Here is a 14,633-nt window from a genome sequence, read left to right as displayed (position 1 = left end):
TTTTCTACCGGCATCGAGCAGGTGGCTGCTGCACCCAAACAGTTCTGTAACTGCATCTTTACGTGGCCTGTTCACCAAAGTTTCATCAAGTTCCTGCAAGTGAACAATAAGTCCCGACAGCAGCTGGCAGGACACCAGATGCTGTACGGTCAGGACCCCTCTCTTTTTTCACAACGGGCCAAACCAGCTGGACCCAAAACCCAACGTGTCCATTTTTTTTTTTTAAGTCCATGCAGACTAAAGCCACAGCTCCTCCCTGGTCGACCCCCTCCTGCAGGAACAGCAGATGGCGTAGCGTGGCTATGGAGACATCTGCAGAGCAGACAATAGGGGTTCTGTCCTGGTTGCTGAAGCTGACAGGCCCGGAGCTGCGCTATTGTGTCTTTACACATGCAGATTAGGGGAAGGGAGGGAGGGGTGTGTTTTTTTTTTTTTTTTGTCCTGTGCTGAGGGGGACAGCAGTGAGCAGATGATAGACCAGAGTTCCCATTTCAGACAAATTTGCTAAGTTTCAAACTTTTGTTTGGAAAAGCCCGTCACTGCTCCTCGATGAATCTTTTCCCCTATCAAACTTTGTTTCTCTGCAAGGGAAAGTAAGACACACACACGCCCAAATTATAATTGAAAGTGTTTTTTTTTTTATTAAGATTTTCCACTTGTAATATTCCAACAATATCTGAAGGTTATTTTTCTTAATTTTTTTTTTTCAGGAGTGACATACTCTCTTTAATATTTAGCATTAATTTAATTCAGCCGTATTCTAAAGTGAAACCTTTAGGCATGAGGCGTGTTTTTTTTTGTTTTTTTTCAAAATGTATCTTTTTTTGTCATTGTTAAACTTCTAAAGTGAAACCTTTAGAGAATTAAGACAATTCTGGAAAGTGGGAAACATTTTCGCTGACTGCAACTTGTTGTCTTGTTGCTCAGCCAAGAGGCCATGGTTAAAAAGTCTCTTTTCAACAAGTCCTCTTCCTTCAGCACCGCTTCTTCTCCTGCTGCGCGTGCTTCAACGAGCGACGTGCGCGCACACGCCGCTTCTCCTTCCTCTCCAAACCTCATCCGCACAAAGAATGAGGGTCGATGTGTCGCTCTTGAGGCATACCTGACCTCATTCACACAAAGAATGAGAGTCATCTTGGCATGGACGGGACAAGAGGCGACGGTTCCACGGGGGCCCCTTGGGCCGGCGCCGTGCGGCCTGGATTGGGAATCCTCCTCAGGAGTATCCTCCAAGGATGAGCAGAGACATCCTCATCCTGTCCTTCAGGATGAGTGTTTCCAACATGAGAGGAGCCCGATCCCGCATCAGCGTCCGGGGAGGCTGATCTCGGGAACCCAGTCGTTCACACGCCGGCTCTCCTCACAGAACAGGTGCAGCTTCTCCAGGGAGGGGTCCTCCCAAGCCCCGTCTGATGGGTTCTGTTTGAACAAGAAGAGGAGACGGAATTTAGACACGTGCTCGGTGCGCCCATTTCGCTCAACGGAAAAGTTTTTCGCTGCACGCACCGTGATGAGGACACAGTGAGCGTCATCGAGCTGCTCCGACTTGTCAGCAACAATCTCGGCCAGACGCTGCATGTCGCTCACTCTGACGATGCTGATGTCGTTGTCGAAGCAGAAGGACTGGATGAGGGTGAAGTGGATCTGCAGAGCGATGTCACACCCGAAATCCTCATCCACGGCCAGCACGCAGAAGGACACACTGTCTGGATCGCTGTTAAAGCAGAGGAAAAAAACAGTTAAGCACCATCTCCAAATGTACTCATTGATAAAAGTTTGTGCAAATTTCTCAATTAAAATACTTACAGATTCATCACTTTTGCGCACTCGTACACTCCCACGGTGAGGGAGTCATTGTCCATGGCGGTAACAAGCACCTCTTCCAGGGCTTTGCCGGTGCACTGAGCACGTTCGATTGATTTCTGGGTCAGAACTTCTTCAAGAGTCATGTTGATGTCGATGATGAGTTTCCTCACGAGCACAGACAAGTAGCTAGGAAAGGCTGCGTGGAGTAGATCCGCAGAAAGGGCAGTGTCCTCGGAAAAGAGCCTTGCCGCTTTTATACAGAGCAGCTCGTGCGGGGCTGTGAAAGAGCTGCTCTCTGATTGGCTGCAGCCGCGTGTATTGGTATGATAATGCTATTGTCACACTTCTGGCTCGTGGCAGATTGATGGTAGTCATCGAGCCACGCACGCTCCCCCTGTGGGATGGAGCAGCCTGGCCTGAATCTAAAAATAGCCTCATTTACGCACGCAAAAAAAAAAAAAGTCTGCTGCTAATTCTTTTGTGCAACTTACAAAAGAATAGCACGTGACTCGAGTTGAGTGAGTTTCATAGTTTTATGTGAAATATTTCCTGCAGCCACAGTTCAACATAAAAAAGATGCAAACACGTAACTTTATTATATACGTATATATATATATATATACATATATATATATATATTTTTTTTTTTTAATGTATAGTAGCAGCATAGAGAAAGTGTCCAATCCCCGCCCCCCAGCAGCCTATGCAGAGAAAGGGCAGGTGGACGGTGCCATCTGTGGACTCGGTGCTGCACTAACCATAAAGCAGGCCTATTGTGTGTGTAGAAAAGCCTTCTATTATCACAGTACCCATACAAATGCAAATAAGTAGCGCGTGCCAGAACGTTGTGCGTGCTGCTGCGGGGGTCACGCAGACCACGTGATCATCAGCTGTACACAAAAATCCTTGCCTTTTTTTTTATTTAATTACTCTGGGGAGCCCCCAGGGACTGCTTTCAAGTCCAAAACTTTAAATGCAAATTGCTCAATTCTCTGCAAGTTGTTCATGTGATCTTTTTTCTGTGTTGTAATTTTTTCTTCAGTTATTGTCTTAATTATATTTTGTGTTAAGTTTGGTTATTCGGACAATACTGCATACAAACAATTCTGGTGAATTCATTGCATTACTTTATTGCTGCATATGTTAAATTTCTTCCCCCATTACACTCATTTGAAAAAAAAAATGGTAATCCAAAATGTCATCCGGCGTTCTGCCACTGAGGGGGTGATACTTTGGTGAAGGGGCGGTGCAGGACCCATGTTTAGGCTGATTGATTCCCCCTATTGTCCAACTGAAGGCAAAACGGCAGATGGAGAAGTGTCGGGATGCCCCCCCCCCCTACCCACTCTTTCCTAAACACAGGTCAACCCCTATACCCAGGGCGCCCCACGAATCTTTTGTCCACAACTTTGCCGCCCCAGTCTGAGTTTTGATTAAATCTGAATGCCAAACAGGCCACAATCAGTTTGCGGTCCAAACTTTTCCACCGAAAAGAGCTCCCTGCCATAGGCGCACAAACAGTGATCAAATCGCCCGCCTGTGTGTATCCTGTAAACATACGTAAAGAATGTTGCGCATGTTGTCTGCGACCACAAACGCTTCGGGACATTATTGCAGCAACAAAAAAAGTGTTTACTTGCAAACTTGCAACTTTCATTTTCGGTCCCGCATTTGTGCGCTCGTCGTGCAAGTTGCAGCCGACTCCAGCTGACATAAGGTTTAGTCAACTCAAAACATGGAGCTATTGGAGGATTTGATGGCATAGCCACGGGTCAGGCGCGTGCAAATCGATACGATCCTTTGTGGCTGCAGCAGCACATCTGCTTCACGGAGGCCCCGGCCGGCACTCGCGCGACAGGTGTTGGTTTGGGGATGAGCCTCTGATCTCTGGTGACCCACTGAGCTCTTCGCATGAATCAATAAGGAATTTTCGGAGGGGTCAAATTTGAATTAGCCGCATTTGAGATCAAAGGTGAAAAAAAGACACTCAGGAGCTCACATCGCGCATGCGCAATAGCGCTCTTTGCTTATCCAACACATTTGATTCCTTTGTCATTTTTTCATGTTTTCTTATAATTGTAGGATCATTTCAAAGTGAATTAGTGAATAGAAGGCACATACAAATCCGTCTTTTTTATTGAAATGCTCTGAAAGGCTGAAACGTACACATAACCGCCTCCGATAAAAAAAAATTAAAAAAAAAAACGATAATACTGCACAGATCTGAACGCATTTATCACATTATTCACCGTCTAAACTTTGCAGTGAATGAATGTAAAAGTGCCTCGTGTGCGGCCCACGCGCGCAGCAGGTGATGGCCGACTTCCATTGTCCACCCTCCCCTCACCTTCCTCAGGGGGACAGATGGCGCCTCTCGGTCGTCATGGCGACGGACGCAGATAAGACTCGGAGGTATATCTCCAGATGCCACGCGCCTCTACTGAGCTCGGTCTTTATGTATGCAAACTAGTGGCGCGTGCCGCTGCATTTCACTTGTACCAGCAAACATGTTCTCCGAAGAAAAAGTCAGTAAAAGTCCGATTCTGATTTGCTTCAGAATTTAAATTCACATCATGAATTTCATTTCTTACGAAAAAAATGGAAGTGAAATTATTTAAAGTTACAAATGTGGAGACGCACCTGTAACATGACTCACTTCCGCATCATGCTTTCATCATTAAGATGACATTCAAATTTAGACTTGTATTTTTCTTCATGACAGCTAAGAATCATAAAATTTTCCTGTGCTGAGCAGATTTACAGAAAATCATAAAAATAATGTCATTCTTAATGGTCAACAAAGTTCAAACAGCCACCACCTCAACATGTTGATTTTTTTTTTTTTTTAGTTTGTCAAGCTTTGAGTTTCCATCCTGCGTGGTTTCATTATTCCAAAATCGTCTAAAGGTCACAAAGTCTCTCCATCTGATCCTTTTCAATCAAAGGACGCTGCCCCGTCTTTGGAAGAGTTCTAAAGGCACGCGTCCCAGAGGCAGGCGGAGGGCATGCAGGCCCGTTGTAGCCATTGTGGCTGAAAGAGCCAATCAGATGGCAAGCGCGTGCCGGGCCTGGAGTACAAAAGGTGGCAGATTCTTTGAAGCCAGCACAAACAGCTCGCCATTAACAGAAGTGTAAGAAACAAGCTCACCATGCAGTCGCCTGGAAAATCCCTGAAGGAAGCTCTGCTCTGCGCTCAGAGCGAAGATCGACTCACCGTTGGAGTCTACGAGAGTGCCAAAATAATGACAGAGTAAGTTGGGAGAAGTTTCAAAGAACTTTTTCGCCTTCTTTGAATTCTTTATCATCACCATGGAAGATCCTCGAATCAAGTTTTTTTTCCTCTGCTTTAACAGCGATCCAGACAGTGTGTCCTTCTGCGTGCTGGCCGTGGATGAGGATTTCGGGTGTGACATCGCTCTGCAGATCCACTTCACCCTCATCCAGTCCTTCTGCTTCGACAACGACATCAGCATCGTCAGAGTGAGCGACATGCAGCGTCTGGCCGAGATTGTTGCTGACAAGTCGGAGCAGCTCGATGACGCTCACTGTGTCCTCATCACGGTGCGTGCAGCGAAAAACTTTTCCGTTGAGCGAAATGGGCGCACCGAGCACGTGTCTAAATTCCGTCTCCTCTTCTTGTTCAAACAGAACCCATCAGACGGGGCTTGGGAGGACCCCTCCCTGGAGAAGCTGCACCTGTTCTGTGAGGAGAGCCGGCGTGTGAACGACTGGGTTCCCGAGATCAGCCTCCCCGGACGCTGATGCGGGATCGGGCTCCTCTCATGTTGGAAACACTCATCCTGAAGGACAGGATGAGGATGTCTCTGCTCATCCTTGGAGGATACTCCTGAGGAGGATTCCCAATCCAGGCCGCACGGCGCCGGCCCAAGGGGCCCCCGTGGAACCGTCGCCTCTTGTCCCGTCCATGCCAAGATGACTCTCATTCTTTGTGTGAATGAGGTCAGGTATGCCTCAAGAGCGACACATCGACCCTCATTCTTTGTGCGGATGAGGTTTGGAGAGGAAGGAGAAGCGGCGTGTGCGCGCACGTCGCTCGTTGAAGCACGCGCAGCAGGAGAAGAAGCGGTGCTGAAGGAAGAGGACTTGTTGAAAAGAGACTTTTTAACCATGGCCTCTTGGCTGAGCAACAAGACAACAAGTTGCAGTCAGCGAAAATGTTTCCCACTTTCCAGAATTGTCTTAATTCTCTAAAGGTTTCACTTTAGAAGTTTAACAATGACAAAAAAGAGAAAAAAAGAAAATTTTTTTAAAGGAACCTATCCCTGTTCTCTAAAGGTTTCACTTTAGAACATCAAATATAATTTGGATTCTTTTTTTTAAGATTATTAGCTGTTTGGTTAAAAGGTTCAAGTAAAAAGGAAAAAATATTTAAAAAGAAAATGAAGCAAAATAATCAAATAAATGTCACTTTGCCAAATGACTTGCCATGTTGGATGCATGTGAAAGAAGAATTTTAAGGAAGAAATAAAATTTTGAAGTCATATTTGTCTCTTATATTGATTGCAAAGTTGTCCCCCGTCAAACCTGTTTGACACTTTCACTTTCCATCTCAAAAAGTTGTTTTCAGGCTAAGTTTCATGTTTTTCATGATTTAAAGGTAAAAAAATCTTACTGTTAAGTTAATTCGACCCCCCCCCCAAAAAAAAATTTCAGCCAACATTGTTTGTACTAAAGTGTCCCAGGAGATACGTTATTTCTGAGATTGAAAAGTTGAATACTTGATTGATGTTGATACGCAAAATATGACTCAATCAATTAATCTCAGAAGTTTTTTTTTTATCTCAACTCATATTATTCAGACTATTTGATGATTTCTTCTTTGTAGTAACATTTTTAGGACTTCTCTTTTCTGAATTGGTTTAATTCAAAGTTGATGCATTGTCGCCCCTACCAACATGGCCGCCAAGTAGGCATGTGTGTTTTCTTGCCCATTTCATTAGCTTCACCTAAAAAATAAAAAAATACACAAAAAGCAAAATGCTTGTTATGCATTTGCGCGGTAGCATTTAGTGCACTTTAAATATTTCAGTGTGCATGTGCACCAGCGCACCACTTCTGCGCACCCCCCATTCTACGGTATAGCTACAAATGGGCCAAGTATGACATACCAATTTTTTTGCAGGCCAAATAAAAGTCATTTACACTTTTCCTACTTCTAAATTTCAGAAAATAATTGTAAATTATAATAAAATTGCCACTATAAATATTTGAAGAGTTTTGAGATTGAATCAAATACTTCCGTGAATTTTCACTGAAAACAACATCAAAGCTTCAAGTCTTGATCCTACTCTCATTACAAAATCGATTCAATTCCACCCAACTTGGCGTTGCAGCATAACGAATGTGCCATTTTGGACCCGGCACGCGTACTTTCTTCTCTTGCGCTGTTGCGATGCAGACATTTTTAGCACTCCTTTGTGACTTTGAATTCAGACTCTCTCGTCAAACTAACCAAGTATTGTGTCACCATTGCAGAGTCAACAGCTGCTGACGTCTCCACGCCCCACTGTCACGCACAAAGCAGGACCAGCTGAAACGCAATCAGCACTTTAAATCTCCTCGGCAACCCACCGGGCACTCGCTCCATCTGCTTTTCACTTTAATGAGCACAAGAAAGAGAGGGTGAAGGGCGGTGACGACCAAGGCGTGTGCACTTCATCCATATGTGAGTGAGTATAGTTGGAGGAAAATTAAAAGCGCCTCAAATCACAACACAGAACGATGAAACTTTACATGCCTGGCAACTCAAATGTCATGCATTTAAAAACTAAATTCAGCGAACCCCCTATTTATTGCAGAGGAAATCCACCCGCAAAACTGAGGCCATGTACGGTAATTCTTTGCGTAAAAAGTTTTATAGACTATTAGACATGAAGTTATTTAGGCTTTTCCAGCGCTAGCTTTCTGCAACGTCTCGCTAAGATTGTTACTTTGCAAACATCACCTGCACCGCTTCACCCCGAGCAACCTCATCTGCCCTCTTCCTCAACCTGGACCATAAAGACGTCTGCTGCTGCAGCCACATGCTGCTTCTCAAGTGTCCTTTCTATGTAAAGTCTACACCCCCCCCTCGTTCCCCCCAAATCTTTTCTATGTGCAAGAGAGCTGCAGCAGATGGTTCTGATGGACTGCATTCAGTCTGTGTGTGCGTGTGTGGGTGTGCGTGTGTGCGTGTGTGTGTGCTTCCATGCATCTCCATTAATCTAATTGAAGGATTAAATTAATTATCAAAGAAAGTCGATTTAATGTACAAATTCCCATCACTGCCCCACACATGCTGACACAGTTAGCTGAAATAAAATTGATTTTGCATGCAGGAAAAAAATCTATAAATAGGCTATTCAAAATGTTAGGTACAGTTTTGTGAATGAGATATATTTGCAATAATGATGTCATTGTTAGGCCACAGGCCGTCTAGTAACTATGCTAATATTATGCTGCATCATTACCATGAAAACACACGCATGCACGCACACAGCTGTTGCAAAAACATTGCTCTGCCCCTCCCTTGAGATTTACACTTTGAAATTGAATCAACAGTCTCAATTTCTTATTCCGTTGCAATAAAAGACATATTCAATAGCTGCATCAATTCCCCGCCAAACAAAACCAGACGCACACACGCACACACAATTTAACTTTAACATACACTTTAACATGAAAACGTTAACATCCACTCATGTATAATGAGTTTGTGTTGTGAGTCTGTGTTCGTGTGTGCTGCAGAAAAACATCAGGAGGCAAAGTGTGCTTGTTGCGCACCCCCTCCACAGCTCCACTCGCCAAAACAAAACTCAGACAAAAGCTGCAGCCAACACTTCTGCACCCTCTTCAATGGACGCAAAGAGCAGAAAAACGAGGGGAGGGGCCTCCAACAAAGGTGCATGGGGACCCTGGACCTCTTTACTCCTTTGTGCTAAAGAAAAGAGAGGTCCTGTAGCAGCTGCTGTGGATGCATTGGACATTTGAGACGGTGCCTTTCACCCCAAACACAAAGTCTGGAGCTGTGAGTGAGCAGGCTGCAAGTGGGGTTGGGGTGTGGGTGGCTGGGTTCAGGGAGTGCGGGCATGGGGGTCGGAGCGCACAAAACGAAAGGCACACTTTGGCAGAGCAACATGGAGCTGACTTGTCATTTAGCCAGCAGATCAACAGAAGGGGGAGGAGGACTTGAAGTGCAGAAGGTAGCCTTTAAAGTTGGGAGGCACATCAGTCCGTGAAAAAAGGAGTTTATTATTTATTTATTTTTTTAGTAAGGCGCTATTTTTATTTATTTATTTATTTTTTTTAATTAATTTTGTAAAGATTTTTTTAAATTAAGAAAGCAAATACTGCCTTCCCCGAAACATACAAATTGACTCATTAACACTTTACATCTGGAGAAATTATACATTTTATCATGAACGATCACTTACGATGGAGGACTGAAAGTTCCAATCTGATGCACATAACACATTGCACCACTAGAGGATGCTATAACTCAACTAACTCAACTGTGTTTATGATGACGTCACTTCCTGTTTTGGTGAAAATACAATTTGTCCATGTGGTTTGCCGTACGTATTCCGTTGCAACTCTGCTACTTTCCAGGCTTCCCTACCTCTTACATAAGTCCAGGCGCTTTAAAATAAATCGCCCTGGGTTCGCACTGAACGTATTCAAACCTCGGTAGTGTGCGTCTGTCACTACTTTATTCATGTCGCGCATTATTATTACAACTTCGTGGCTCGTTGAATCTTCTCGGCCTTGTTTAGTTTAGCTTAGCTTGCTAGCCGCTAGCAAAGGAGACGCGTTTGTTTCGACACATCGGCTCAGCAGAGGTCAAATGTGAGGTTAAGTGTTGTGATCATCGCGTGACAATGTGTGCAAGAAAGATAGTGAAATACGAGGAGGAGCTTTGTGGAGCGCAAGAGGCGAACGAGCGACAACATCAACTACTGGACGCTGTTTGCAAGCAGCCTTCAGTTGACTTCAACACTGCAGGTTTGGTTTATCAATACGTTTTAACGACATTGCTGTGTTTATGTGCAATAGTTTTTTCCTTGTGATGCACCCTCTTCTGTTTTTTTTTAATTCCTCATATAAGGACGAGGTGTGAGGTGCGTTTTCGAAAATGGCTAATGAAATCAATTTTTTTACACATAATACAAACAATAAAGCACGAAATAAACGTTTTTATTTGGTATATTTGACAAAATAATAGTTTTGCCGAAGTTAGATTCTGTCGAGAGACAAACCCGGAAGTGTGACGTCATAATAAGGGAGTTTTGCAGGGCTCACATGGAGATAGTCTTTGATCAGTCAGAAATTACCATTACTTACACTTTTGTTGTATAAAATTTATTTGACCGATTTTTACTTTGTTGTGGTTACTATTTTTAATATGTTTAAACTTTTAATTTTTTTGCTTGTTTCGCCCATCTGATAACTTTCAATATAATCACGAATAGACAACATAAAAGCCACAACAGACTGACTTGACCAAACCATGTGTATTTTGTTTCCCGCAGACATCAGTGAAGAAAATGCTGGTCCTGAGCAGCTGGAGCTGTTCCCTGACAGTAAAGAGCAGGAGGAGCATCTGGAGCCCTTTCACATTGAAGACTCCCCAAACATTAAAGAGGAGGAAGATTTCACAGAGATGCCAGTAACTTCTGTCCCTTTGAAAAGTGAAGATGATGATCAATATGAGGAGAACAGCTGGGTGGAATCTCCAAGCTGCAGCTCAAGTCAGCACATGAAAACAGAAGGTGATGACGAGCTCTGTGAAGGTTCGCCAGCAGACCGCCGCTTCACTCCAGTATCAGATGGTGATGACACAACGTCACACTCTCCTGACACTGATGACGATGAAGAATCTGAAGAAGATATGACATGTCGCACTGACACCAAACGGTGGACATGTTCTCAGTGTGGGAAAACTTTTGGATATGAGTCCAACTTGAAAAAACACATTTTATTACATAGTGGGAAACGTTTTCCCTGCTCAGTTTGTGGTCAAAGTTTCTCTTTACGGGGCAATTTAAAAGTACACACAAGAATCCACACTGGAGAGAAACCTTTTTCTTGCGCATTTTGTGGTCAAAGTTTCTCTCAGAAGGGTTATTTAAACATACACATTAGAATTCACACTGGAGAAAAACCCTTTGCCTGTTCACTATGTGGTCAAAGATTCTGTAGACAGGAACACTTAAAAAAACACCAAAGAACTCACACTGGTGAGAAACCTTTCACCTGCTTGGTTTGTGGACACAGTTTCTCTACTCGTTGCAGCTTAAAAAACCATGCAACAAGACACACTGGCGAGAAACCATTTCCCTGCTCAGTATGCGGTCACAATTTCTCTACGCGAGCCAATTTAAAAAAACATGCAGTATCACACACTGGAACGAAACCTTTTGCCTGCTCTGTTTGTGGCAAGAGGTTCTCTACAAACGGTTATTTAAAAGTGCACACAATGATCCACACTGGGGAGAAACCTTTTCCCTGTTCAGTTTGTGGTCAAAGATTCTATAGACAGCAGCACTTAAAAAAACACACAAGAAGGCACACTGGAGAGAAACCTTTTCCCTGCTCAATTTGTGGTCACAATTTTGCCACACGTTACAGCTTAAAAAAACATGCAATAACACACACACGAAAGGAACCGTTTGTCTGTTCGGTTTAAGTCAACAATTCTCTATCGACCTTTTTTTTTTTGTGAAAAACGTTTTGCCTGCTCTGTTTGTGGTAAAAGATTCAAATGTAATGATGCGGTTAAGCGACACTAGTGTGTTGGTTGACAATAGCAGAAATCATTGCTTTATTTTAAATGTCCATGTTTAATAACACAATGACAGTAGTTGTAAATAATTGACATTCTTGTATTTCATCATCCACTTGTATACTTAAGTGCTTGCTTATAAGTCTCTTGTGGACAAGTGTTGCGAATTAGCCCTTGTGTTAATATGTAGTTAGGTCTTTAGTGTGTGCGTTGGATGTCTTGACTTATTTTATTTAATATATTGTATTTTATTTCAAATCTTGTAACCCCAATTCCATTGAAGTTGGGACATAATGTAAAATGTCAATAAAAACAGAATAAAATTATTTGCAAACCATGTTAAAACATCTCATTCAATACATTTCTAAGACAAAATATTTTATGTTCATGACTTATTCATTAAAATTGTCGGCGCCTGACCACATTCCGGCCCTTGAAAAAAATAAAAAGCGGCCGTGCTAGGTTACTGATTTTAAAATTGGTCCTCGAGCTTGAGTTATGGTTTCAAAGTAGGATTTTAAACCTGGTTTGGGGTTTGAAATTACCGACAAGATTTGTAATTATGATTTTAAACAGGATAGGATTTCAAATGATAGTTTCAAGCAATAAGGGCAGAAGCTTGCTTGTTGACATTTGTCTTTGCATGTTAAATTAGCTCAATGTAACAGGCGCATAATGTGTCAATGTCTTGTGTTTTGTGTGTGTTTTTATTTTTTTACAACCAATAAAAAAAAACCTGAATAATAATACATGTTGGTGTGATTTTTTTATTCAATACATTGAAAACTTTGGTCAAAGCAGATCATTTATTTATTTGTGCATGACATGCATTGAGGAAGCTCTATAAAAAAGAAAGCATTCAACAATGTCAATGTAATTACTTTCAATACTTAAACACCTTATTTTTTTATGGCAAGCTTCATTTTGACACACACTTATAAACATTCTTTGTTCAAAAATCTTTGACCGCTCTCACCAGTGTGGGTTCTCGTGTGTACGTTTAAGTTTCCCTTCTGAGAGAAACGTTGACCACAAACTGAGCATGCAAAAGGCTTTTCGCCACTGTGTGTTCTTGCGTGTTTGATCAAAGTTCCCCTTTCAGAGAATCTTTGACAGCAAACTAAGCAGGCAAAAGGTTTTTCACCAGTATGGGTTCTCATGTGTATCGTTAAGCTTCCCTTCTGAGAGAATCCCTGACCACATAATGCACAGGCAAAAGGCTTCTCCCCCGTGTGCGTTCTTGTGTGTGACCTCAAGTTTGCCCTTTCAGAGAATCTTTGATCACAAACTAAGCAGGCAAATGGTTTCTCACCAGTATGGGTTCTTGTGTGTGTTTTCAAGCTCACATGTGTAGAGAAGCTTTGGTCGCAAACTGAACAGCCAAAGGGCTTCTCTCCAGTATGTTTTCTTATGTGTGTCCTTAAGTTACCATTCTGAGAAAATCTTTGACCACAAACTGAGCAAGCAAAAGGTTTATCACCGGTGTGTGTTTTCGCATGTGTTCTCAAGTGTCCCTTATGAGAGAATCTTTTTCCGCAATCAGAGCAGACAAAAGGTTTCTCTCCAGTGTGGGATATCATATGAGTTTTCAAAAGTGACTTGTACACAAATGTCTTCCCGCACTGAGAACATTTCCAGCGTTTGTTGTCAGTGTGATGGGTCATATCACGATCACCACCATCATCATCATCATCATCATCGTCAGGAGATTGCGACATGTCGTCACTATCGGACATTGGCGCTAACAGGCTGTCTGCTTGCAATCCTCCACAGTGGTCATCATCACCTTCTGTTGACATGCGTTGACTGCTCAAAGGCTCCGCCCCTCCGTTCACTTCAGCGTGACCTTCATCTTCACTCTTTAATGGGACACCAGTTAATAGCAACTCTATGATATTATCCTCGTGCTCTTCTTCCTCCTTTTTGATGTTGGGTAGTTGCATCTGCTCCTCCTCTTGTATGTCAAGATGCTCGTCTTTAATGCCAGGCGACTCCAGCTCCAGCTGCTCAGGAGGAAGATATTTCTCACTGATGTCTGCGGGAAGAAGACAACACTCCAATTAGCACGAGCACATTCATGAAACTGAAAACATTCCTTCCGGGTACTACCAGGTGTGACCTTTTATCCATTTGGTATTTTTTTGTAAATAAATGAATCGGTCAGAGAAAATCGCCATTAATTTCATGTAATTTTAAGGTAAAAATACTACATTTAGCTATATATTGTTATCAGCATATACAACTATGCCCATCTCGCAAAGATGTACTTATGCCATTTTTTCGATGTAGGCCATACAGTACATAATTTAAGTGCTTGATATTGAAAATATTAGTAGAGTATAAATTTATTTAGCGAAACAAAATTGCGAAATGAAAATCATTTTAAAAAAGAAAGTGCAGCACTGTACAAGTGCAAAATGTCGGCAAACCTGCTCCATGTAACGAACTACGAGACTTCTTTAAAGCAGCGCCCGTCAGAAGTTGACGTTGTCGCTCGTTTTCCTCTTCTTTCTCACAAGGTTCCTTCACTGTCGCTCTTGCAAACATGGTAACCGCAACATTTGACGCTCACACTTGATCTCTGCTTCGCTAGGAGTTGGCAGCAAACGTCTCCTTTGGAAGTAGTGAGCTATGCTAAGCAAGGCCGAGAATTATCAACGGACACATGTTTAACCGCATACGAAGAATTAATGATGATGTAATTCTCCAAAATAATAGCGACGGGCGCACTATCCAGGCCTCGTGCGTTCAGTACGGATAAAGTGGAAGTCTTATTTAGTGACGAAAGTACGGTGAGCACAAGTTGCTAAAGCTACAATTGGCAATGTACGGCAAATCCACTTGGACAAACTTGACAAGCCAGTAACACGCGATTGCCTAAAAAACAAAAGCAAAGTTGTTTGTCCAATCCGCAAATTTACACAATTCCAGCATGTAATATTGCAATATATTTTTTCCGTGTAAGTTACGTTTCAAAAATACCCTAAGTATCGCAGCCCATCCAACGTGTGCAGTTGTTATGATTTGTAGTACAATTATTGTCCAC

General features: G+C 42.7%; 3 protein-coding genes and 1 pseudogene across 4 annotated transcripts; 2 read left to right on the top strand and 2 right to left on the bottom strand.

The window, feature by feature from the left end:
* Positions 1 to 806: 806 nt before the first annotated feature.
* gadd45gb.1 (growth arrest and DNA-damage-inducible, gamma b, tandem duplicate 1) lies at positions 807 to 2,039 on the bottom strand. The gene is made up of 3 exons (XM_088281485.1): positions 1,807 to 2,039; positions 1,507 to 1,714; positions 807 to 1,419 (listed from the first exon to the last, which is right to left on the bottom strand). The coding sequence occupies exons 1-3, from the start codon at positions 1,947 to 1,949 to the stop codon at positions 1,306 to 1,308; spliced, it is 465 nt and encodes a 154-aa protein (XP_088137611.1). The 5' UTR covers positions 1,950 to 2,039; the 3' UTR covers positions 807 to 1,305.
* A 2,749-nt stretch (positions 2,040 to 4,788) lies between these two features.
* On the top strand, positions 4,789 to 6,027 carry LOC148318943 (growth arrest and DNA damage-inducible protein GADD45 gamma-like). The gene is made up of 3 exons (XM_088281210.1): positions 4,789 to 5,056; positions 5,160 to 5,367; positions 5,455 to 6,027. Exons 1-3 carry the CDS (start codon positions 4,956 to 4,958, stop codon positions 5,566 to 5,568), a joined length of 423 nt encoding a protein of 140 aa, XP_088137336.1. The 5' UTR covers positions 4,789 to 4,955; the 3' UTR covers positions 5,569 to 6,027.
* A 3,307-nt stretch (positions 6,028 to 9,334) lies between these two features.
* LOC148318942 (uncharacterized) lies at positions 9,335 to 11,924 on the top strand. Its single transcript, XM_088281481.1, has 2 exons — positions 9,335 to 9,807; positions 10,335 to 11,924. Exons 1-2 carry the CDS (start codon positions 9,684 to 9,686, stop codon positions 11,489 to 11,491), a joined length of 1,281 nt encoding a protein of 426 aa, XP_088137607.1. The 5' UTR covers positions 9,335 to 9,683; the 3' UTR covers positions 11,492 to 11,924.
* Positions 11,925 to 12,343: 419 nt separating this feature from the next.
* LOC148318941 (uncharacterized) lies at positions 12,344 to 14,486 on the bottom strand (annotated as a pseudogene). Its single transcript, XR_015839762.1, has 2 exons — positions 14,017 to 14,486; positions 12,344 to 13,622 (listed from the first exon to the last, which is right to left on the bottom strand). The product of XR_015839762.1 is annotated as an uncharacterized LOC148318941 (transcript).
* Between the last annotated feature and the right edge of the window lie 147 nt (positions 14,487 to 14,633).

Source organism: Idiotropiscis lumnitzeri, chromosome 18, assembly GCF_059441095.1.
Source record: "Idiotropiscis lumnitzeri isolate Australia: NSW breed Sydney's pygmy pipehorse chromosome 18, RoL_Ilum_1.0, whole genome shotgun sequence".
In the NCBI taxonomy this organism is placed as follows: Eukaryota; Metazoa; Chordata; class Actinopteri; order Syngnathiformes; family Syngnathidae; genus Idiotropiscis; species Idiotropiscis lumnitzeri.
This window is presented reverse-complemented; position numbering and strand designations above follow the sequence as displayed.

Excerpts from the sequence above, each read along its gene's own strand:
- gadd45gb.1 (XM_088281485.1), bottom strand. The coding sequence starts at position 1,949 with ATGACTCTTGAAGAAGTTCTGACCCAGAAATCAATCGAACGTGCTCAG. Across the intron at positions 1,715-1,806 it reads TGCGCAAAAGTGATGAATCT|CGATCCAGACAGTGTGTCCT; the intron begins GTAAGTATTTTA and ends CTGCTTTAACAG. Across the intron at positions 1,420-1,506 it reads CTCACTGTGTCCTCATCACG|AACCCATCAGACGGGGCTTG; the intron begins GTGCGTGCAGCG and ends TTGTTCAAACAG.
- LOC148318943 (XM_088281210.1), top strand. The coding sequence starts at position 4,956 with ATGCAGTCGCCTGGAAAATCCCTGAAGGAAGCTCTGCTCTGCGCTCAG. Across the intron at positions 5,057-5,159 it reads AGTGCCAAAATAATGACAGA|CGATCCAGACAGTGTGTCCT; the intron begins GTAAGTTGGGAG and ends CTGCTTTAACAG. Across the intron at positions 5,368-5,454 it reads CTCACTGTGTCCTCATCACG|AACCCATCAGACGGGGCTTG; the intron begins GTGCGTGCAGCG and ends TTGTTCAAACAG.
- LOC148318942 (XM_088281481.1), top strand. The coding sequence starts at position 9,684 with ATGTGTGCAAGAAAGATAGTGAAATACGAGGAGGAGCTTTGTGGAGCG. Across the intron at positions 9,808-10,334 it reads AGTTGACTTCAACACTGCAG|ACATCAGTGAAGAAAATGCT; the intron begins GTTTGGTTTATC and ends TGTTTCCCGCAG.